This window comes from Trichechus manatus, unplaced genomic scaffold (assembly GCF_000243295.1).
Source record: "Trichechus manatus latirostris isolate Lorelei unplaced genomic scaffold, TriManLat1.0 scaffold00087, whole genome shotgun sequence".
NCBI lineage: Eukaryota > Metazoa > Chordata > Mammalia > Sirenia > Trichechidae > Trichechus > Trichechus manatus.
This window is the reverse complement of record NW_004444023.1, coordinates 1,129,429-1,153,834: the sequence shown is the minus strand read 5'-3', so window position 1 is coordinate 1,153,834 and position 24,406 is coordinate 1,129,429. Positions and strand designations below refer to the sequence as shown.

The following is a 24,406-nucleotide window of genomic DNA, read 5'->3' as shown; positions in this document are numbered from 1 at the left end:
AAAATTATATCAATCACAAAATGGAGGACAACCACACAACACTGGGAATCATGGCCTAACCAAGTTGACACATATTTTTGGGGGACACAATTCAATCCAAGACAAATGGTAACTGTCTCATAGGGCTGGCTGAAAGGATGAGTTGGAAGTCTTCCCACCCCCATGGCCTCTGCCCCCACCTCTCTTCTCTCACTTGACTCCCTGAATTCACTTCCTTGCTGGTCTCCCCGCCTCTGGTCTTAGTCCCGTCAGTTCTTTCTCCATATGGCCGCTAGAGGGATCTTCAAAAACGTAAATTGGATTCCATCTCTCTGACACAACCTCTCACCTGCTTAAAAATCCTTCCATGGTTCCCCAGTGCCCTGGAGATAAACCCGCTAATTGGGCCCTAAATTATCTGGTCCCTGCTGACCCCTCTAGCCCTTTTTCTCTCAACTTCTCCAATTGTATTTTGCACCTTGTTGTTGTCAGGTGCCATCAAGTCAATTGTGACTCATAGCGACCCCATGTGACAGAATAGAACTGGCCCATAGGGTTTTCTAGGCTGTAATCTTTATGGGAGCAGATCACCTTTCAGTTAGCAGCCGAGGGCTTAACCATTGCACCACCAGGGCTCCTTATCCTGCACCTAGCCAGGGTAAACTTCTTTATTTCCTCCAAATGCTTTTTTTATTTTTGTAAAAATATATATAACACAAGATTTGCCGATTTAACATTTTTCACATGTACGATTTAGTGATATCTATTACAAAAATCATGTTGTACAACCATCACCAGTATCTGCTGCCAAATTTCCATCACCATCAACAGAAACTTAATGTTTCCTAAACAATGACTTCCTCCTTTCCTTCTTCCTCCTGCCCCTAGTAACCACTAATAATAAACTTTGGTCTCTATACCAAACTGCTTTGTTTTATCCCACCTCTGGGCCTTTGCAAGATCTGTTCCCTCTGCCTTGTACATTCCCAGTCCTCACTGGTTCCATCCATTCCCCACACCCCTTTACCTGGCTAACTCCTTCAGGCTGCAGCTTTTCCTCCAGGAAGGTCGTATTATCTGCCGTCCCCGCTCCCCCCATAGGTTGCCACAGCCCTGCCCAGTCTGAATCTTTCTGTTTGGTGACATGTCTGTCCCCCCTCTGTACTGTGAGCCCCATGAAGTCAGGGCCAGAGCTGTCCTGGTCACCCCTGTATTCCCAGCATCACCCAGCACAGGCCCAGGTATAAAGCAGGCAACAACTCTCACCTGACTGAGGCCCAGATGTTTGCTGACATTCTCCGACAGGTAAGCCATGTCTCCCTCAGCTGTGAGCACCATGACGAAGCCCTCCAAGGCCTTCAGGTAACAGGCATCCAGTGCTTCTCCCCCTGCTCCCACCTGGTTCCACTCCCCTGGCGCCGGGGCAGGGGGCACCGGGGATTGTTCTAGTCAGCCACGGGCCCACACTGGCTCACCTCCCTCAGAGGAAGCTACAGGTGCCCCAGGTGAGTGGGGACACATCCCAGTGGCCTGGACTCCGAAGGAAGTAGGCAGGACCACCAAGGAAAGAAATTCTAAGAGAGCAGAACCTCCCAGGAAGACAGAATTCTAAGGAGGTGGGGTCTCCCAAGAGAAAAGAATTCTAAGGGGGTGGGCCTTGTAGGAGGACAGAATTCTAAGAGAATGGAACTCCCAGGGGTCAAAATTCTAAGGCGGCAGGCCTCCCATGGGCTCAGAATTCTTGGAATGCTGGGTCTTCCCCAAACCAAACCCCCCTACTCCCCCCCAAAAAGAGTAGCCTTTGAGCCGATTCCAACTCATAGCAACCCCATGTGTTGCAGATTAGAACGGCACTCCATAGGGTTTTCAAGGCTGTGACCTTTCGGAAGCAGATCGCCAGGCCTTTCTTCCAATGTGGGTTTGCCAAGCTTTTGGTTAGTAATCGAGCGCTTAACTGTCTGTGACACCCAGGGTCTCTGGGTCTTCCCCGGGGGGTCAGAATTCTAAAGAAGCAACAACTCCCAGTGGACAAAATTTAAAAGGGCCAGAACCTCCCAGAAAAGTAAACTTCTGCGAGGCAGGGAATTCTAATAGGGAAGGACCCCATTAGATCACTGAACTTCCCCTACAATCAAATCTTTTCAGAGTCCTGGGAAACCAAGGGGTGTGGGGTGGGGGGGATGGAAAGGCTCCTGCAAAGTGAAACTTTAATTGGGTGGGGGATCCAAGAGGATGGTTTCTAACAGAACAGGGGATAGAAAAAGGGGAAGAGACGGGAAGGAGAAAGGGCAGAGGGGCTCTCCCAAGTGAAAAAGAATGGGAGGTAGCGCCTCGCAGGAGTATTTATTATAAAGGGACAGACCCAGCCAAGGTCTCACAGGGCACCAGCTACTGTGGGTTGAGGCGCCTTTGGTGCTTATCGGCGTCCATTCCTTAGAGTCCTACGGAGGCGGACATCTAAACAGGAGGGATTTCCCAGGGAACTGGACTCCGGCTGGCCCAGAACTCGAAGGAGGCGGGGTCTCGCCGGCGGAGTGGACTCCAAGGGAGGTGGCAAGGAGCCAGGAAGACATCATCAAGGGGCGGGGCCTTGTCGGGATCTGGCTTCCCGGGGGCGGGGCCTCCCTGGAGTGTAGTTTTCCCAAGGGCGGGGCTTCGCCGCGCTGGGAACTCCCGGGGGCGGGGCTTTCTTGGGACGCAGTTTCCCAGGGCCAGGCTCACCTGCAGCGCAGAGGCGGTGCATACGCAGGTAGCTGATAGTGAGGCGCATGATGGAGGCCTTGTCTAGGTGGGCGCTGACCCCGCGAGCGAAGGGCAGCGTGTGCGCAAGCTGGTACAGCACCTCGGTCTCCTGGCTGCGCCGGCTCCGGGCCGCGTCCCGGGATTTCTCCTTGCGCAGCTCGGTGCTTGACCTGCGGGCAAGCGCAGCGTTCAGGCAGAAGGGAAGGGGTGGCGGGGACAAGCACGTGGTGCGCTGCCACATGGGGCCCTGGGTCACGAAGGCCTAGCTTTGTGGCCCGGGCGAATTCCTGGCGCTCTCTGGACCTGGGAGGGTTTCGCTCGGGAGCCCCTCCTAGCCCAGGGTCTTACCTGTCCCCGCGCCAGCCCATGCTGCCTTCTCAGCGCTTTGCTCCTCTCTGAGGCGTGCCCAGAGTCCCTCTGTCCCCTCCCTGACTTATCTGCTGTTTATATCCCAGGCTAGGGACGTCTAGGGAACAGAGAGGCCTCCTGCTGGGGGGGGGGGGCAGGCTGAGCTGGCCTAGTGCCAGGGAGGAAGGGAGCATGAAGACTATGCCTGCAGCTTCCCAGGCCCCCTGCCCTACAGCCTCCCAGAGTCCCCTCCCTGCCCTTTCCCCACTCAGCTGAGCTGAGTTTTCAGAATCTTGGCGAACACATCAAAGTCCAACAACCCACCAACCGGGTCCCCAAGAGGGGCAGGGCCTTCCCAGGGTGACACAGCAAACCAACCCCAGGTTTCTGTCCAGCCAACAGCTAACCACTCACCCCTGCCTTTTAATCCACGTCACAGACCTGAATTTGTCAGGGTATACGTGGAGAAAAATTGAAGGTGGAAGAATAGGTTTCATTTTTGTCAGAAATATCTGCCTCTTGGGTGGTGCAAAGAGTTAATACGCTCAGCTGCTACTCAAAAGGTTGGCAGTTCGAGTCTACCCAGAGGCACCTTGAAAGAAAGTCCTGGTAATCTACTTCTGAGAAATGAGCTTTTGAAAACCCTATGGGAGGACAGGTCTACTCTGACACACATGGGGTCTCCATGAGTCAGAATCGACTTGAAGACAACTGGTGGTGGTTTCCAGCTCTTACTATTTAGTCACTTCCCAGGGCAAGCATCTAACTTACACTAACACATTTAATGCTCAAGAAACCCTAGAAAGAAGGTGATAACATTATCTCCACTGAACAGATGAGGAAACCGAGGCACAGAGAGGTGCAGTGTTTGCCCATAAGTAGTAAAGCCAGGCTTCCAACACTGGTCTACCTGAACTCTTAAATTATTTTCTCTGCCTCTGTGGCCCTAGGTTTGCCTCTAGGTCCCAGTACTTCCTGCTTCTGCCAGTCTTAAAATTTATACTGTAGATCTGTCTGAATCCAAAGTCTGTAAAGTTTAGTTTTTGAATAAAAAAATTAAAGCATATATTTACATACACCTGTTGCCATCAGGGAAACCCTGGTGGAGTAGTGGTTAAGAGCTATAGCTGCTAACCAAAAGGTTGACAGTTCGAATCCACTGGGCGCTCTTTGGAAACCCTATGGGGCAGTTCTACTCTGTTTTATAGGTTTGCTGTGAGTCAGAATCAACTCAATGGCAACGGGTTTATATATAATCTTATTTATATGTATCATGGAGCCCTGGTACACAGTGGTTAAGAGATTGGCTGCTAACCAAAAAGTTGGCTCAATGGCAAAGAGTTCTTTTTTTTTTTTTTTTAAGGTATAATATTGTTAAAGCTATTAATAAACACCTATAATTTGCTACCACCAGCCATCTGTCAGTCTGGTATACTGAGGTGGCTTGTGGGTTGCTGTAATGCTGGAAGTGATGCCACTGGTATTTGAAATACCAGCAAGGTCATCCATGGTGGACAGGTTTCAGCGGAGCTTCCAGACCGAGACAGACTAGGAAGAAAGGCCTGGCAATGTACTTCTGAAAACTAGCCAATGAAAACCCTATGGTTCATAGAATATTGTCCGAGACTTTGACTCGCCTACTTCTTGGATCGAGAAAGACATACCAATGATCACGAAGATGGCGCAGGGCTGGGCAATGTTTCTTTCATTCTGTTCTATATGAGGTTGCCATGAGTCAGAACTGACTCGACAGCAACTGACAACATCATCTGCTAAGCATGTATGTGTCTAAGCATTTATGTGCTAAGTGCTCTGCCTGAGTATGCTCCCTCGATCCCCAGAAGAGCCCGAGAAAGGGAACATTTTAAACCTCCATGCCTAAGAAATCACAGAGCCAGTAACTGGCAGAGCTGGGATTTGAACCCGAGTAGTGAGATCACAAAACCTTGTTTCTTCTCTAATCCCCTCCTTGTGACCCAGCGCAGGGAAGCAGAACCTTTAGGAGGGGAGGCTCCATAGGAGAGTCAGAGGCCATTTCTGGGGGTGGCACCAGCCCCACCCCCAGGCATGAGACCTGCAGCCCCACCCCCAGGCACAAGGGGGAGAGGGAAGGAGATTTTCCCGTCTGGCTATAGAAGAAAAAAAAAAAAACTCTTAGTGCTACAGGGTGGGGGAGACACGGAAGGGGGCAGGCTGGGCGGGGGAGTTGGAGTGAGTGAGGCTCCAGGATGGCCCCATCCCCTCCCTTCTAGCTGGTGGAGGGCAGGGGCCTCCAGTCCTGCCCTGTCTGCCCAAAAGGACATTTCGTCCTGTTCTTTTCTGTTGTAGCCGTGTTTGTCTTCCTGCCCAGAGGGTGGGGGTGGGCGGGCCTCGCCGCTCAGGGGGCCCCAAGAGAGGGAACAGGGAGTGGGAACAGGAATGGGGGTGGGGCCAGCCCCCCACCTCCCAGGCAGCTGGGCTCTGTAATCCTCTCTCTGGGGCAGGGCTATTCCCTTCATGGAAGGAGCCAGCTGGGGGCAGCAGTGGGACCCTCCTTCCAGCTCCCAGCCTGTGCTCCCTCTGAATGTTCTTTGGAGGCGAAGTGTGGGCCTCTCGCTCCCTTCCCAGAAGCCTGGCCCTTCCTTGGTTAAATAAGCCAAGCCAAGCCAGTTACCCTCAAATCAATTCCGACTCATGGCGACCTCCTGGGTGTCAGAGTAGAACTGTACTCCATAGGGTTTTCAATGGCTTTTGACTTTTTGGAAGTAGATTGCCAGGGCTTTCTTCTGAGGTTCCTCTGGGTGGATGTGAACCACCAACATTTAAGTTATTAGCTGAATGCTTTACCATTTGCACCAAGTGGGGGCTAGTTCCTCTGGTTCAGGCCTGGGTTTCAATCCCGACTCCACCACCTATTCGTTGTATGACTTTGGGCAAGTTACACAACCTCCATGGGCATGATAATAGCATCCCGAGACCTCAGAGGTTATTCTGCAGATTAAATGAGTTAAAATCTGTCACAGGAGCCCTGGGGGCACAGCAGTTAATCGCTCAACTGTGAACCGAAAGGTCAGTGGTTTAAACCTACCAGCCGCTCCTCGGGAGAAAGATGTGGCAGTCTGCTTTCGTAAAGATTGCAGCCTTGGAAACTCTATGAGGCAGTTCTACTCTGTCCTGTAGGGTTGCTATGAGTCAGAATCAACTCGATGGCAGTGGGTTTGGTTTTGGGAAAATACGTCAAAGACTTAGAGCATGACAATCGATTAGTATCAGTTTGTCGTACTGTGGTGGCTTGTGTGTGGCTGTGATGCTGGAAGCTATGCCACCAGTATTTCAAATACCGGCAAGGCCACCCAAAGTGGACAGGCTTCCGCAGAGCTCCAGACTAAAACAGACTAGGAAGAAAGGCCTGGAGATCTACTTCTGAAAATTAGCCAATGAAATCCCTATGGATTATAGGATATTGTTCGATATAGTGCCGGAAGATGAGTCCACTAGGCTGGAAGGTACTCAGAATACACAGTGGCCGTGACAATAGACTCAAGAATATCAAAGATCGTGAAGATGGCACAAGACCGCGCAATGCTTTGTTCTGTTATACATAAGGACGCCATGAGCTGTAGTTGACTCAATGGCAACTAACAATAATCACATATAAAGGTTAAATATTATTATTATGCTTCCTTTGCCTACGTCAGGGATGGAAGGCTCAGGCTTACGAGCCTTTGGAGTACTGGGGTAATCCATGGGCATTGGTGGGAACTCATGGCATAGTGTACATGTGTCAAGCACATACATGCATTATACACTTGTACCTTGGGTGGATACCATACGTTATAACAACAGTGATAAAACCCGTTGCCATCGAGTTGATTCCGACTCCTAGTGACCCTATAGGACAGAGTAGAACTGCCCCATAGAGTTGCCAAGGAGCGCCTAGTGACAATAGAAATAATAGCTTCAACGTACTGAATGTCATAACAGGTTGTTCTTGTTAGTTGTTACGGAGTCCATTCCGACTCATGGTGACCCATGTGTTACACAGTAGAACTGCTCCATAGGGTTTCCTTGGCTATAATCTTCACAGAAGCAGATCACTGGGGCTTTTCTTCCATGGTACTGCTGGGAGGGTTCGAACTGCCAGCCTCTTGGTTAGCAGTCAAGTACAAACCGTTTGTACCACCTGAGATCCCATTAAATCCTTCCAACAACCCTGCGGAGGCTCCAAGCAGGGGCATCACCAGATTGCACACCTAGTAATCCAGGTACCCGGCCCAACTATGTACCTGTTATTACCATCCGCATTTTCCTGATAAAGAAATAGGCCCAGAGAGGTGACATGCCTGAGACCACATAGCTTGTAAGCAGCATTCAGACCAGGTCCATCTGCATCTGCCTTGAACTCTTTCTGACTTGCGCACCTATTGGGTGTCCCTCCCAGATATCTGTTCCCCCAATCTTGATACTGTGCAGTGTGGGGGGAGTGTGGAGGTTGGACCCTCATTTTCCAGGATAGGAAACTGAGCCGCAGGGAGGCAGTCACTGGCACAAGGCCACCAACAGCCAGCAAACAGGTGAGCTGGGATTTGAACTCTGACTTGGGGGCTTGTGTTCTTAAAGGTCATGGCTTGGTGGGCAGGCATGCCTACCCAAAGCTCCACTTCCCTGCCCTTCATTTGTCCAGTGGCTCTGGACCCTCTCCTTGCCCCACCCCTGCTGCCTCTGGATCTCCCCAGCTGGCCGGTCTCCCCTGCTGGCCCCAAACCCAGGCCTGGGCCAGCCCCCTGGCGCTCTGCCCAGCTCGGGACGTGCAGCTGGAATCCTGCCACCCTTCCTCTGTGTTCCAGCCGAGAACAGGGGTGGGGCCAGGGCCTGGAGGCCCCAGGCTGAGGTTTGGGAATGGGGGCTGGGGCCTGGCACCCCCAGCCAGGAGGGGGAGAAACTCACATCTTCCTTGCCCTGAGGAACTCGCCACCCATGAGCAAAGGCATGGAGAAAGTAGGGAGACCCCACCCCTCATTCAGGACTGCTCCTGGGCCTCTCTATTTTCTAAACACAACTGGGTCTTAGGATCTCGAAAAAGAGTAAGGGATTTGGGGAGCTTAGGTTGTATCTGGGCAGGGACCCCTCTTGGCACTGCCCAGAGGTGGCCTGAGAGGCCAGGGGCAGGTTCAAGAAGGGATCTGGGTTGGGGGGGTCTCTGTGACCCTGACTGCTAATTACCAAGGACATGGAAATCCGGTGGGGTGCCAATCCTCAAGGCCCTATCTCTTCCAGAATCTTCTCAACCCTAGGTGGGCACCCTGGGCAGTGTGCCCATCAGGGACTCCCCAAGAACATCCCTGCCCAGGGTGGGATGGCAGCAAGCCCGAGACAAGGGCAAGAAGGAAGGGGTGTGGGGGCCCACTCACCATTGCCCAGACCCCTTTCAGCCGAGGTGCCATCCTGGGGGCGCAGGAGGGTACGGGACGCAGCTGGGATCCAGGTGCGAGTTGTGAGTGGGTGGTGCGTGGTGGTGGGATGACCCGACAGGAAAGGGCTGGCCTTGGGTGGGGAGGGGGGAGCGCCCCAGCTCAGCCAAGAGGGGCCCCCACCCAGCCAGGAGGGGGTGCCGGGAGGGGCGGGGCCACTGCTGGCCCAGAAGCTGGTGGGATGGAGTTCCCTGGTGGGCCCAGAGCCAGGAACCAGAATAGAATGGGATGGGGGGAGACCTTGGGGGGTGAGAAACATGGGTGTATAGACGGATCCAATCAGCCCTGTGAAGCCAGGGAGGAGGGAAGGGGGTGAGGCTTGCTGGATGCCTCAGATTGGACAGGGAAAAGCAAGGTCCTGGGGCATGTTCCAGGGTCCCCTGCGAACGGGGGCAGATAGGGCCCCCTTAGGAGTGGAGCCAGGGCCCAGGTTCCCCTCTGCTCCAGCAGATCTGCACCTGCTTTGAGGTGCATACAGAAATGCCCCTTGGCCGGAGCACTTCAGAGGGGCCGCTCCCATCACAGCTCACAGGGGCTCACACTGCATCAGGCACAGCACCCCAACCCCGTGAGGTCTCCCCAAAATAAGGCTTGGATGGGGCTCCCCTGTCCCTTCAATTTATGCTTCAGAAATAAAGTTTGGGTGAGGATGGGGGGAGGATGAGATATGGGCCAGAGTTTGATAAATGGGTCACAGTTGTCTCCCTATTATTGAAGGGGGTGACCCTACTTTTCAAAAGGAGACAAAAGGGCCCCAAGAAGGATCCCAGACAGCTCTGAAAGGGGACCCCTCTGTTCATTTTCAGGGGAAGCCAAGATTTGGGAGACTGTGTCAGGGAGGTTTAGATCAAAGGGGACCCCTCTTCTTGATCTCAGGAGCCCAATCCCAATTCCAAGGTATTCCCTATACCTTGGAAGGCTCAGGTGGGGTGTCCCATATCTCCTAGGATCCCAAGGAGTTGGTGGCAAAGAACAACGTCGATTTGGGGGGTTCCGAGGCCAGAGGGGACAATATGTGGAGGGAGAATGCTGAGACTAGGGGACTGGTCAAACTCAACCGGCCCCACTTCCGTGGGGACCTCGAATTTCACCCCAACCAGGCAGGGAAGCGCACCGGGGCTGCAGGAAGCCGACGATCACCACCCCGAAGTTGCTCTGGCGGGAGGGACGGGGCAGCCAGGGACTTGGGGGAAACCCCCACCCTCGCAAGTCCCCTAGTGTGGAGCTCGCGGCGAGGATGTGGCTCCAGCCGCAGGCCCCGGGAGCCCTTGGCTTGCACCCGCGCACCACCCCCCACACCCGGCTCAGGGGTCCCTGGAAGAAGAGACCTTCAATTCCCATCATCCCTGGTCCGGGACCCCGGTACCTTGCGCGCTGCAGCCCCAGCGCCATGGCTTGCCAGTCGCCGCTGCTGAGCCCTTCGAGGCCCCTCGCCCCCTCCCCTAGCCCTGCGAGCCCACTCCCCAGCTCCACCCCTCGTCGTGTAATTGGCTGAGCTGTGCCCAGCCCGCGACGCTGGTTGGACGACGGTTCCGTCACTCTCGAGAAGGGGGCGGGACCAGAGGCGAAGGCTTGCAGTGCCAAGAGGGGTGTGTGTGTAAGGAGGGGGTGTAGCGTAAAACACACACACACACCCAACCACGCCCCTCGCCGCGGACTTCCTCAGTAGTGTCGCCCGCAAGGGTCGGCTGGCAAGGCCTTCAGGCCCAGCCTTCACTGCGAAGTTCCAACACTTCTGAACGCACCCAGTTCTCTCTGTTCCTAACACCTGAGCCCCGATCCTCTGACCGCCTCCCCCGTTTTACTCCTCTATTTCCTACTCCCGGTTGGGCCCCTCCAACCTACAGTCTCACCTTCTTCCGTCTCCCAGCCTCCTCCCTTGCCCAGTTCTGTCTCCTCTGTCCTCTCCTCCGTATCCGTCTGAGACCCTTCAAGGCCCGTCTCCATACCCCAACTCTTAACCCCACCCCATTTCCACAGTCTTTCCCTTCGGTGTGCCACCCTTTCTCCTCAGTCCCCAGCCCCTCCCTCCAGCCCTACCTCGCCCCAGTTCCTCTGGTCGGGCTCCCTCTGTGCCCCAGCCCCACCTTCTTCAACCCTCTCACTCCACCCTGACACCTTTGTCTCTCTGACTCCCTTATTATGTTCTCATTGATGATCAAGCTTATGTCAAATAAATACGTAAAACTCGATCACACCCTCTTGAAAAAGGGGCAGAGAAATGGCATCTTTCTACCACTCAAGTAAAAAGGGGGAGGTACAAGGTTACCAGAGCCCCTGGGTAGTGCAAAAGTTTAAAAGGTTGGCGGTTGGAGTCCACCCAGAGGCTCCTCAGAAGAAAGGCCTGGCGATCTACTTCCAAAAACTCAGTCACTGAAAACCCTGTGGAGCACAGTTCTACTCTGACACACATGGGGTCGCCATGAGTCAAAGTCGACGTGATGGCAACTTTTTTTTTTTAAAACAAGGTCACCAAGGAGTGGCAAAAGGATTACAATTGGATAAGGAACAGAGTATGGGAGCGGGGGGGGGATGAATTGTGTGCTAATCTCCAGCGTTAAGCAGGGAAGAGGATACTATAGCAGAAGTCTGTGGGTTTTGCTGGCTCAGTATCTGGCTCAGTTTTCTTTTGAGGAACCTCTGCTCTCCCCAGTCTATTTAATTTGAATGAGGCTGGGCAGATCCCTCTCTGCCCCAGCTCCAGGGATCTGTGTAGGAATCAGACCTAGCAAATCAGTTAATTTTGTTTCCCTGGTTACAGTGATTGGTTCAGGGAAGGCATGTGACCTAGCCTAGACCAGTGAGAATCAACTCTGAGACATTTGCTCCACCCATCAGTAAACAGATTCACTTATTTCTGGTGGAGTTGCCAAACCGGTGGGATGTAAGCCTGGAGCTGATGGTGGTCACCCCGTCACCAAGAGGGAAGAGGCTTCTTGAGATGAAGGTCAAAACAGAAAAAAGCAGAACTGAAAGATTGGGAAAGAGCTCTGATGCCAGCATTTGGGTGCCTGGATTGAGCCATACCTAAACTCCAATTTAATTATTGGACTTTAACATGAACCATTATGGATTTTTTGTTGTTGTTATCCCTGGTTTTGTGGTTAAATATTGTTTTATTTATTTTGTCCTTGGATTAGTTTGAGTTGATTTCACCTTCTTGTACCCAAAGGAATATTGATAAACAGAGATGTTAGCTCCTGAGTCCCCGTATGGAAGCATGTGGAGTGTGAGATAATGAGAGGCCTGAATTAGAGAGGGCTGCAGGGGAAGCTTGGAAGTGAGGATGATGAGACTTTGGCTCGCTTACTTTGGACACCTCATCAGGAAAGACCAATCACTAGAAAAGGACATCACGACTGGTAACGTAGAGGGTCAGCAAAAAAACGGAAACCCCCAGTGAGATGGATCGACACAAGAGTCACAAGGATAGACTCAGACATATCAATAATCATGAAGATGGCACAGGACTGGACAACGTTTAGTTCTATTTACATAAGGTCACCATGGGTCGAAGTCTACTTGTCGGCAACTAACAAGAAGCAAGAGAAGCAGTGTCCTTGGGGCTGGTCAGGCTTTAGGTTAACGATATAAAGTAGAAGAAATGTTCAGGAAGGAATCTGAGGAGAAGGCGTGGTTGTTATCCACATGATGACAGTTCCAGAGGGTATAACAGAAGGGTTTGGACAGGGGTGGAGGGAGCGGAGGACTGATCCAGTGGAAAGGAAGTACCAAGTGATATGGGGATGAAGGCTACATAACAGATAGACAATCTGAAGGATCTGTATTTTGAGCAGTGTTAGAGGAAAACCAGCACTTGTTAAACAAACATGAAAACTGAATTAAAACTATACAGACATTTCTGTAAAGAGGAAATACAAATGGTCAAAAAACACATGAATGCTCAATGTCATTAGTCATTGCTGTTGTTAGTTACCAACGAGTCAGCTTCTACTCATGGGGACACCATGTATAACAGAACTGAACGTTGCCCAGTCCTGCGCCATCTTCATGATCATTAGTATGTTTGAGTCCATTGTTGCAGCCATGGTGTCAATCCATCTCATTGAGGGTTTCCCTCATTTTTGCTGACTTTCTGCTTTACCAAACATGATATTCTTTTCTAGCAATTGCTCTTTCCTTATGATGTGTCCAAAATAAGCAAGCTGACGTCTTGCCATTCTTGCCTCTAAGGAACATTCTGGTTGTATCTCTTCTAAGACTGATCATTCTTTTGGAAGTCCACCACAAATCAAATGTATCGATTCTTCTGTCTTCCTTTTCATTGTCCAGCTTCCACATGCATACGAGGAGACTGAAAAGACCAGAGCTTGGGTCAAGCGAAACTTAGTCATCAAAATGATACCTTTGCTTCTTAAAATTTTAAAAGAGATCTTTTGCAGCCCCATGCAATACGTCACTGGATTTCTTGACTCCTGCTTCCATTGACACTGACTGTTGATCCAAGTGGAATGAAATTGTTGACGACTTCAGTTTCTTCTTCATTTATCATGATGTTATTTATCAATTCAGTTGTGAGGATTTTCATTTTCTTCACATTCAAGTGTAATCCATACTGAAGGTTGTAGTCTTTGACTTTCATCAATAAGTGCTTCAAGTCATCTTCGTTTCTAGCAAGCAAGGTTGTGTCATCGGCATATTGAAGGTCGTTAATGAATCCTCCTCTAATCTTGATGCCACATTCTACTTCATATAGTCCAGCTTCTCAAATTATTTGCTCAGCATAGAGATTGAATAAGTAAGGTGAGAGGATACAACCCTGCCACACATCTTTTCCAATTCTGAACCACGCAGTATCTTCTTGTTCTCTTCGAATGACTGCCTCTTTATCTATGTACGGGTTCCACATGAGCACAATTAAGTGTTCTGGAATTCCCATTCTCCACAACATTATCCATAATTTGTTATGATCCACACAGTCAAATGCCTTACAAAAAATATTAAAGAGGCAAGAGGGGCATGGTTTGGACATTACTTGATTGATTATTTAGTTGATTATTATTTAGCTGATTATTTGGTTGTGGGGATAAGAGAAAAAAAATTTTAATGTATGTTCTGTCTTGGGCAAATAAGACTTCATATTTTCAAGGAGGGTTGGAGTCTTTTCCTCTTCTCCTCCCCCTCTTTCTGTCTGATTTATTTATCCAATAATGTTGTTATCTGTCATTGAGTCAGCCCCCAACTCATTGTGACCCCATGCACAACAGAAAAAAATACTGCCAGGTCCTGCGCCATCCTGTGATCAGTTTCAGACTCGATCATTGTGATCCTTAAGTTTTTCATTGGCTGATTTTCAGAAGTAGATAGCCAGGTCTTTCTTTCCCGTCCTTAGTCGGGAAGCTCCGCTGAAACCTGTTCAGCATCCTAGCAACATGCAAGCCCCCACTGACAGACAGGTGGTGGCTACACATGAGGTGCACTGGCCAGGACTAGAACCCGGGTCTTCTACATGGAAGGTGAGAATTCTACCATGGAACCACCAATACACCTCCTATGCCTTGGAATACTGGGGAAGAAATGCTTGTCTGATGGACAGGGACAGCAACAAAAATCCAGAACTCTGCAGGCACCCAGTTCCAATAAGCCAGTGTCCCCTGAACCTCAGCTCAGACATCACTTCTGTGTGACTCACCCCCTTTCGCTGCCCAAGGCTTGAGGAGTAGCTCCTAACCCCTTCACAGCTACCTCTCATGATCTGATCTTATTTCCATCACCCCCCTGCCCCGACTGACTCCTAATAAGGTGGGTTTAGAAAAGTCAGCTGCCATCCCTGGAATCCTGCCAGGGGCAGAAAATCCCTCCAAGCTCAAGCCAAGGCCAACCTTGAGTCCAGTGATGGAAATAAACAGCACAAGTTTCAAGTACTGTGCCCTGGTGCTGTGCCAAGCACCAGGCTAAGCCCTTTGCATGCCTGCTCTTATTGGAACGTCACAACAGCCCTCTTGGATGGATGACTTTATTTTTCTGTAGTGTAGTGGTTAGGAGCCTGCCTGGGTTCAAATCCTGGCTCCACCACTTACCAGCTGTGTGAAACTTGGGCAAATTTTTTAACCTCTCTCTCACTCAGAGAGTCATTTCCAGAAAATGAATATGATAAAAATAGTACCTCCTTGTGGCAGATTAAAGGTTCCTGGGTGGAACAAATGGTTTGCTCTCAATTACTAACCTAAAGATTGGCAGTTCAAACCCACCCAGTGGTACCGCAGAAGAAAGGCCTGGTGATCTGCTTCTGTAAAAACTACAGACAGGAAAATCCTATGGAGCACAGTTCTACTCTGTAACACATGGGGTCGTTGTGAGTCAGAATCAACTCAACGGCAACAGGTTTGATTTTTTTTTTTTTGTTTAGTCGCGTATTAGATTATTGTTTCCTAACTTCCACTCCCTCCTTTTTATAGGATTATACAACCATGGCTTTACTATATGATTTTGGAGATCCTTCTATCTAGGCCAAACACATCCCCTGTGCCATTGATGGAGAAGCACTGGTGGCGAACTGGTTAAGCGCTCAGTTGCTCACCAAAAGGTTGGCGGTTTGAACTCACCAGCAGCTCTTCAGGAGAAAGATGTGGCAGTCTGCTTCTGTAAAGACTTACAGCCTTGGAAACTCTACGGGGGCAGTTCTACGCTGTCCTATAGGGTCACTATGAGTCCGAATCGACTCAACGACATTACGTTTGGTTTTCATTTGCCATTGATGGTGGGTTTGGTCACATGACATGCTTTGGCCAATAGGATGTGAGGGGTAATTGTTAGCATCACAAAAAAGAGACAAGCAAACATGACGTGCCTCCTGGTGGAAGGACACAGCATCACCTATGAAGGAATTTTTGCCGAAATAATTGAATCTGAATCTGATCAAGCTTCCAGATCTCACTACCAGTTTATAGGAAATACAGCGGACAAGGAACATGTTAAACATCACCATGAGGAAGCAATTGGCCAAATCTAGACTCTGGGAAACTCTAGAGTACTGCAGTCCAACAGAACTTTCCAGAATGATGAAAACATTCCACATCTGCGCTGTCCAGTATGGTAGCCACATGCTAATACATGTGACAACTGAGCACTTGAAATGGGGTGAGTATGATTGAGGAACTGAACTTTGATTTAATGTAATTTAAATTTAAGTAGCCACGTCTTAGGTTGGGTTCTTTAGAGGAGTAAAACCAATGAAGCATATATATATAAATAGAGAGAGAGAGATTGATTTAATTCAAGGAAATGGCTCATGCAGTTGTGAGGCTGGCAAGTCCCAAATTTGTGGGTCAAGCATCAGGCTGGAGGCGTCTCCTGACTCATGTGGTTGCAGGGCTGACAAACTCAAAATTGACAGGTCAGACGGCAGGCTACTGGCTCATGGGGCTGCGGGAGCTGGGGAATCCCAAAATCTGCAGGTCAGATGGCAAGCTGCTAACTCATGTTCAGCTCACAGCCCAAGAACTGGAGGTCAGAGGATGACAAGTCGGATGCAGGATTGAGAGAGGGTGAGCTGTGCCAGAACATCCATATATACTGGATGCAGGTCACACCCCCAAGGAAATCCGCTATCAACTGCTTGGCTGCTCACATCAGATCACAAAAAGGAGGATGATTACATAACATCTGCCAAACCACTGAGAATCATGGTCTAGCCAAGCTGACACATAACCTTAACCATCACACCAATGTGGCTAGTGGCTACTTTATCAGACAGTGCAGCTCTAGGGGAAAAATGATTCAGGTTCTTTAATAAATTCCAAGGTTGGGGAACCTATAGATCAGAGACGTTTAGTTGGCATTGAGGAGACCCTGGGTGGCACAAATGGTTAAGTGCTCAGCTACTAACCTAAAGGTTGGTGGTTCAAAACCACTCAGAGGCATCTCGGAAGAAAGGCCTTGCAATCCGCTTCCGAAAGGTCATACCACGAAAGCCCTATGGAGTAGTTCTACTCTGACAAACATGGGGTCTCCATGAGTCACAGTTGACTCGATGGTAACTGGTATGGTTCTGAGTGTATTAATGTCTTAGGGTTTCTGTAAGAAATTAGCACAAACTGGGTGGATTAAAACAACAGAAATTTATTCTCTCACAGTTCTGGAGGCCAGAAGTCTGAAATCAAGGTATTGGCAGGGCCGTGCTCTCTCCAGAGGCTCTAGCAGAGAATCTTTCCTTGCCTCTTCCAGCTTCTGGGGGTTCCTGGCATTCCTTGGCTTGTGGCTGCATCACTCCAATCTCTGCCTCCATCTTCACATGGCCGTCTCCTCTGTGTGTCTTCTCCTCTTCTGTCTCTTATAAGACACCTGTCACATTGGATTTACGGCCCACTTTGTTATCCAGGGCGATCTCATCTCAGGATCCTTAACTTAATTACATCTGCAAAGACTTTTTTTTTTCAAATGAAGTCACGGTCATAGGTTCTGGGGGTTAAAAACCAAAAATACCAAACTCACTGCCATCAAGTCAATTCCGACTCATAGCAACCCTATAGGACAGAGTAGAACTGCCCCATAGAGTTCAAGGCTGTAATCTTTACGGGAGCCCACTGCCACATCTTTCTCCCGCAGAGCTGGCTGCTAGTGGGTTCAAACAGCCAACCCTTCAGTTAGTAGTCAAGTGCATAACCACTGCACCACCAGGATGTGAATCTATCTTTTTGGGGCTCCATTAACTCCACTGTAGGCATATTAACCAATTGCAACATAGGGGTCTTGTTTGTAACTTGGCTAAAATAAACAATGAAAAAAAGCATTTCTGAGAACACTTTCTTTAATGATACTAATTAAATCAGATCAGGCATGTGACTGCTTAGCTTAGCACAGCACCTGACACCTGGTGAATTCTGATTTGTTGCCATTCACTCATTCATTCAAGCATTTATGATGCACCTATTCTTTGCCCGATGCAGGGGATACAGAACTTCATCAGAACTCCCCCACCCACCAAGGGGCTCCAGGCTGGAGGGCAGAAGGACAAGCTCAGACCGGCACTTTCACTACCTACAGTAACACATATGTCCATATCTATGCACGTCCACATGTGTGTCGATGTAACACACACAGGTGCCAAGTGACAGGCTGCCATTAGCCCACAAGTCTTATCAAACCGTGTGGATTCCAACCAATGCACACGTGCTAGCACCCACCATTCATTGTTGTTGTTACATGCTGTCCAGTGGGTTCCAACTCATAATGACCCCGTGTAAAAGCGAATGAAACACTGCCCGGTCCTGCGCCATCCTCACAATCGTTGTTATGCTTGAGCCCATTGTTGTAGCCACTGTGCTAATCCATCTTGTTGAGGGTCTTCCTCTTTTTCCTTGACTCTCTACTTTACCAGGAATGATGTCCTTCTCCAGGGACTGGTCCCTCCTGATAACATGTCTAAAGTATGTGAGACGAAGTCTTGCCACCCTCACTTCCAAGGAGCATTCTGGCTGTACTTCTTCCAAGACAGATTTGTTCATTCTTCTGGCAGTCCATGGTATAGTCAATATTCTTCACCAACACCATAATTCAAATGAATCAATTCTTCTTCGGTCTTCCTTGTTCATTGTCTAGATTTCGCATGCATGTAAGGTGACTGAAAATACCATGACTTGGGTCAGGCACACCTTAGTCCTCAAAGTGACATCTTTGCTTTCTAACTTTTTTTTTTTTTTTTTGCAGCAGAAGTCTTTTGCAGCAGATTTGATACCATAATATCAAGATATGTGTCTTAGTCTTGTTGTTGTGTTGTTAGGTGCCACTGAGTTATCCCCTGACTCATGGCAACCCCATGCATAATGGAAAAAATGCCCGGTCCTGCGTCATTCCTATGATCAGCTGCGGATTGGACGGTTGTGATCCATAAGAGTTTCATTGGCTGATTTTTGCAAGCAGATCGCCAAGCCTTTCTTCCTAGTGTGTCTTAGTCTGGAAGCTCTGCTGAAACCTTACACACATCTTGATAATAGCATACTAGCTGATGAAGGCATGTGGACGTATGTCGGTGCACAGGCTGACAGTGACAGCTGTGTGCATTCGGGTTCCATAAATAAGGTCACCTCTCCTCGTTAACCCATGAGAAAGGTTACATTCATGGCTACGGACACACGCATGTAAAGGTCTCCTACATGTCATGGTTCCCACTTGTAGATGTTGATGTATATACTGGTGTTGATGCGGGTGAGTGTCCTGGACTTCCGCATGATGGATGCTGTTGTCAGTTGCTGACGACTTGATTCCGCCTCCTGGCGACCCCATGTATGCTGAGTAGAACTGCTCCCTAGGGTTCTCTTGGCTGTAATCTTAATGGAAACCAATTGCCAGACCTTTTCTTCTGCACTATCGCTGGATGAGTTTGAACCACCAACATTTAGGTTAGCAGTCCAAAGCAAACCGTTTGCCACACCCAGGGACCTCGTGTGATGGACCCTGTGGCTCTAGCACCCGGCTTGCGCCCTCAGCGCCCCAGCGCCCCCTGGAGGAGAACCCCAGCTCAACTCTGGGAGGCCAGGAAGGCCCCGCCCGGGTCCTGAGCCCCGCCTCCTCCTGTGCACCTACCGCTCTCAGACATCCTTAACCAGCTCTCAGCAGCTGGGGCCATTCGGAGAGGTAGAAACCCACTGCCGTTGAGTCAATTCCGACTCATAGCGACCCTATAGGACAGAGTAGAACTGCCCCTCATAGGGTTTCCAAGGCTGTAATCTTTAACGAAGTCGACTGCCATATCAGGGTTTCTAGCTACCTGTGCGATCCTGAATGCCCTGCTCAGTCCGGACAAGGAGGACTTTCCTTGGTCTTTCTGAATTCTCATGTACGGAGTAATCTGTTCACAGTCATGAGGACTAGAACCTCTCCCAACTTTACACGTAAACAGTAAGAATTCTGTATCAGTTGTATATATTCTGGAGCCCTGGTTGCACAGTGGTTAAGCACGCACTACTAAACAAATGTTGGCGGTTGGAACCCACCAGCCCCTCAGCGGGAGAAAGATGTGGCAGTTGGCTTCGGCAAAGATCTACAGCCTTGCAAACCCCATGGGGCAGTTCTACTCTGTCCTATAGGGTCGCTATGAGTCGGAATCCACTTGACGGCAGTGGGTTTGGTTTTGGTTTTAATACACTCTGAATTTTCCAGGAAGGCAAGTACATGTAAATCAAGGGAAGATCATACTCTATTTTCAGCATCAAGTCGGTATCGGGAGTTTCACCATTTCAGAGATCGCATCTTTGCGGTCCTCAATAATTTTTAAAAGTACAAAGGAAATTCTAAGATCAAAACGTATGTGAACTACTGGTCTATCTAAACTAAAAAGCGGTCAAGCCCTAAAGTAAGCATGATACGCCCTCTGGTGGAAGAAATTATCATTATAATGTGACACTCCCCCCACGTGTCGATCAGTTTGTCACACTGTGAGGGCTTCCGTGTTGCTGTGAGGCTGGAAGCTATGCCACCAGTACTCAGATATCATCAGTAGGGTCACCCATGGCATACAGGTTTCAGCTGAGCTTCCAGAGTAAGACTAGGAAGAAGGACCTGGCAGTCTACTTCTGAAAAGAATTAGCCAGTGAAAACCTTATGGAATAGCAGCGGAACATTGTCTGATATAGTGCCAGAAGATGAGCACCCCAGGTTGGAAGGCGCTCAAAAGACAACTGGAGAAGAGCCGACTCCTCAAAGTAGAGTCGACCTTAATGACATGGATGGAGTCAAGCTTTCGAGACCTTCATTTGCTGATGTGGAAGGACTCAAAATGAGAAGACACAGCTGCAAACATCCGTTAATAATCAGAAGTATGAAAAATCTAAGGAAATTGGAAATCCTCAAAAATGAAATGGAACGCATAAACTTCGATATCCTAGGCATTAGCAAGCTGAAATGGACTGGTATTGACCATTTTGAATCAAACAATCAAATGGTCTACTATGCCTGGAATGACAACTTGAAGAGGAATGGCGTTGCATTCATCATCAAAAAGAACATTTCAAGATCTGTCCTGAAGTACAACGCTGTCAGTGATAGGATAATATCCATACGCCTACAAGGAAGACCAGTTAACATGACTATTATTCAAATTTACGCACCAACCACTAAGGCCAAAGATGAGGAAATTGGAGATTTTTACCAACTTCTTCAGTCTGAAATTGATTGAACATGCAATCAGGATGCATTGATAATTACTGCTGACTGGAATGCGAAAGTTGGAAACAAAGAAGAAGGATCGGTAGTTGGAAAATATGGCCTTGGTGACAGAAATGATGCCGGAGATCGCATGATAGACTTTGGCAAGACCAATGACCTCTTCATTGCAAATATTTTTTTTCACTAACATAAACGGTGACTATACACATGGACCTCGCCAGATGGAATACACAGGAATCAAATCGATTACATCTGTGGAAAGAGACAATGGAAAAGCTCAATATCATCACTCAGAACAAGATCAGGGGCTGACTGCTGAACAGACCATCAATTTCTCATATGCAAGTTCAAGCTGAAACTGAAGAAAATTAGAACAAGTTCACGAGAGCCAAAGTACGACCCCAAGTATATCCCACTTGAATTTAAAGACCATCTCAAGAATAAACTTGATGCGTGGAACACTAATGACTGAAGAGCAGATGAGTTGTGGAATGACATCAAGGACATCATACATGAAGAAAGCCAGAGGTCATTAAAAAGACAGGAAAGAAAGAAAAGACCAAAATGGATGTCAGAAGAGACTCTGAACTTGAACATTGAGTAGCTAAAGCAAAAGGAAGAAATGATGTAGTAAAAGAACTGAACAGAAGATTTCAAAGGGTGGCTCGAGAAGACAAAGTAAAATATTATAACAACATGTGCAAAGACCTGGAAATAGAAAACCAAAAGAGAAGGACACACTCAGCATTTCTTAAGCTGAAAGAACTGAAGAAAAAATTCAAGCCTCGAGTTGCAACAGTGAAGGATTCTATGGGGAAAATATTAAACAATACAGGAAGCATCAAAAGAAGATGGAAGGAATACACAGAGTCACTATACCAAAAAGAATTGGTTGATGTTCAACCATTTCAAGAGGTAGCATATGATCAGGAACAGATGGTACTGAAGGAAGAGGTCCAAGCTGCACTGAAGGCATTGGCGAAAAACAAGGCTCCAAGAACTGACAGAGTATCAACTGAGATGTTTCAACAACTGGATGCTGCGCTGGAAGTGCTAGGTTGTCTATGCCAAGAAATTTGGAAGACAGCTACCTGGTCAACTGACTGGAAGAGATTCATATTTATGCCTATTTCCAAGAAAGGTGATCCAACCAAATGTGGAAATTATCGAACAATACCATTAATATCACACGCAAGTAAAACTTTGCTGAAGATCATTCAAAAGCAGCTGCAGCAGTATATCAACAGGGAACTGCCAGAAATTTAGGCCGGATTCAGAAGAGGACGTGGAACCAGGGATATCACTGCTGATGTCAGATGGAGCCTGGCTGAAAGCACAGAATACCAGAAAGATGTTTACCTGTGCTTTATTGACTATGCAAAGGCATTGATTGTGTGGATCAAGACAAATTATGGATAACATTGCAAAGAATGGGAATTCCAGAACACTTAATTGTGCTCATGAGAAACCTGTACACAGATCAAGAGGCAGTTGTTCGGACAGAACAAGGGGATACCGCGTGGTTTAAAGTCTGGAAAGGTGTGTGTCAGGGTTGCATCCTTTCACCATACCTATTCAATCTGTATGCTGAGCAAATAATCTGAGAAGCTGGACTATATGAAGAAGAAAGGGGCATCAGGACTGGAGGAAGACTCATGAACAACCTGAGATATGCAGATGATGCAACCCTGGTTGCTGAAAGTGAAGAGGACTTGAAGCACTTACTGGTGAAGATCAAAGACCACAGCCTTCAGTATGGATTACACCTCAACATAAAGAAAACAAAAATTCTCACAACTGGACCAACAAGCAACATCATAATAAACGAACAAAAGATTGAAGTTGTCAAGGATTTCATTTTACTTGGATCCACAATCAACATCCATGGAAGCAGCAGTCAGGAAATCAAAAGACGCATTGCATTGGGCAAATCTGCTGCAAAAGACCTGTTTAAAGTGTTGAAAAGCAAAGATGTCGCCTTGAAGACTCAGGTGCGCCTGACTCAAGCCATGGTATTTTCAATTACCTCATATGCACGCGAAAGCTGGACAATGAATAAGAAAGACCAAAGAAGAATTGACGCCTTTTAATTGTGGTGTTGGCAAAGAATATTGACTATACCATGGACTGCCAAAAGAACGAACCAATCTGTCTTGGAAGAAGTACAACCAGAATGCTCCTCAGAAGCAAGGATGGCAAGACTACATCTTACATACTTTGGACATGTTGTCAGGAGGGGTCAATCCTTGGAGAGGGACATCATGCTTGGTAAAGTAGAGGGTCAGCGAAAAAGAGGAAGACCTTCAACGAGATGGACTGACACAGTAGCTGCAACCATGGGCTCAAGCATAACAAGGATTGTAAGCATGGTGCAGGACTGGGCAGTGTTTCGTTCTGTGGTGCACAGGGCTGCTATGAGTCGGAACGGACCTGATGGCACCTAACAACATCAGCAGTCACATCTGTGTTATTTTCTGTCTCTATCTATTGAAAACCACGTGTTCACACCAACACCTCCAAATCCAATCCAACACCACTGGGTTCATTTTTGTTTTCTTCCTTTCCATATGTTTAGCTCCCTTCTCCAACAATGAAAAACCTGGCCTCTGTTATCCTCAATATAATTACCTACTGGCTGAGTCTCTCTTGGGTCAGCTCAGGTCCTACAGGAAGCAGACGCCGAGATGGAGTTAGGAGTGCACGAGAGGTTTATTGGAGGGTACCACCACCACCAGCTGCCGTCAAGTCAGTTTCAATTCATGGCTACCCAGTGCGTGTCAGAGGAGAACTGTGCTCCATAGGGTTTTCAATGGCTGATTTTTTGGAAGTAAAATGCCAGGTCTTTCTTCTGTGGTGCCTCTGGGTGGACTCAAACCACCAACCTTTTGAGTGCTTAACCGTTTGCGCCACCCAGGGCACCTGTTACTGGAGGGTAAAGTTTATGTGAGATAAAGGGAGAGTGAAGGGACATAGCCCCATAATAGTGTCCTGGAGACCTTTCGAATCTTCACATAGCCTGCATAGATAGATAGGTAGATAGACAAATAGACAGATAGACAGCTGCTGTCAAGGCATCTCTGACTCATGGTGATTTTATGTACAACAGAACGAAATGTCACCCAGTCCTCTGTCATCCTCATGATCGCTGACATGGTCAAGTCCATCATTGCCGGCTATTGTGCCAATCCATCTCACTGAGGGGCTCCCTCTCCCTCGCTGGCCCTCTACTTCAACAAACATGATGTCCTCCTCCAGTGATTGATTCCTCCTGATGACTTGTCCAAAGCAAGTGAGTCAGATGTCCTGCTGTGATCCGTAAACTTTTCATTGGCTGATTTTTGGATGTAGATTACCAGACCTTTCCTCCTAGTCTGCCTTGGTCTGGAAGCTCTGCTGAAACTTGTCCACAGTGGGTGACCCTGTTGGTCTTTGAAATACTGGTGGCACAGCCTCCAGCATCCCAGTAACCCACAAGCCACCACAGTACGACAGACTGATAGACGGGTGGTAGAGAGCCTTCATAGGCAAGGCTTAAGCACAGTTGATCTGTCTTAGAAGAATGCTCTGTGATCCTTCCCGAACACGGGAGGCTTGTGAGGGGCTGCTACAAGGCCGTTTCTCACTCTGCTCCCCATCTCTCTGGGAGGTTGTCACGCAACTGTTTCTCATCACCTCCAGGATCTGGTGAGGCAGGAAGCTTTCTGCCTCACCCCTCCTTAGGGTGCAGCTGCAGGCCACAAAACTGCTGAGCTGAGCATGGA

The 24,406-nt window shown here is 48.6% G+C and overlaps 1 protein-coding gene across 2 annotated transcripts in view; it reads right to left on the bottom strand.

The window, feature by feature from the left end:
* Window positions 1-9,917, bottom strand: part of HIF3A (hypoxia inducible factor 3 subunit alpha) — a 37,045-nt gene extending 27,128 nt beyond the window's left edge. Inside the window, exons 1-3 of one of the 2 annotated variants that reach the window (XM_004381596.1) lie at window positions 9,886-9,917; window positions 2,701-2,891; window positions 1,246-1,391 (exon numbers count right to left, since the gene is read on the bottom strand). In XM_004381596.1, the coding sequence (XP_004381653.1) occupies window positions 1,246-1,391; window positions 2,701-2,891; window positions 9,886-9,911 (363 nt within the window). In that variant the 5' untranslated portion in view covers window positions 9,912-9,917. Of the gene's footprint in view, window positions 1-1,245; window positions 1,392-2,700; window positions 2,892-3,069; window positions 3,161-9,885 lie in introns of those variants that run through there. The other variant, XM_004381597.1, reaches the window with a different exon arrangement.
* Between the last annotated feature and the right edge of the window lie 14,489 nt (window positions 9,918-24,406).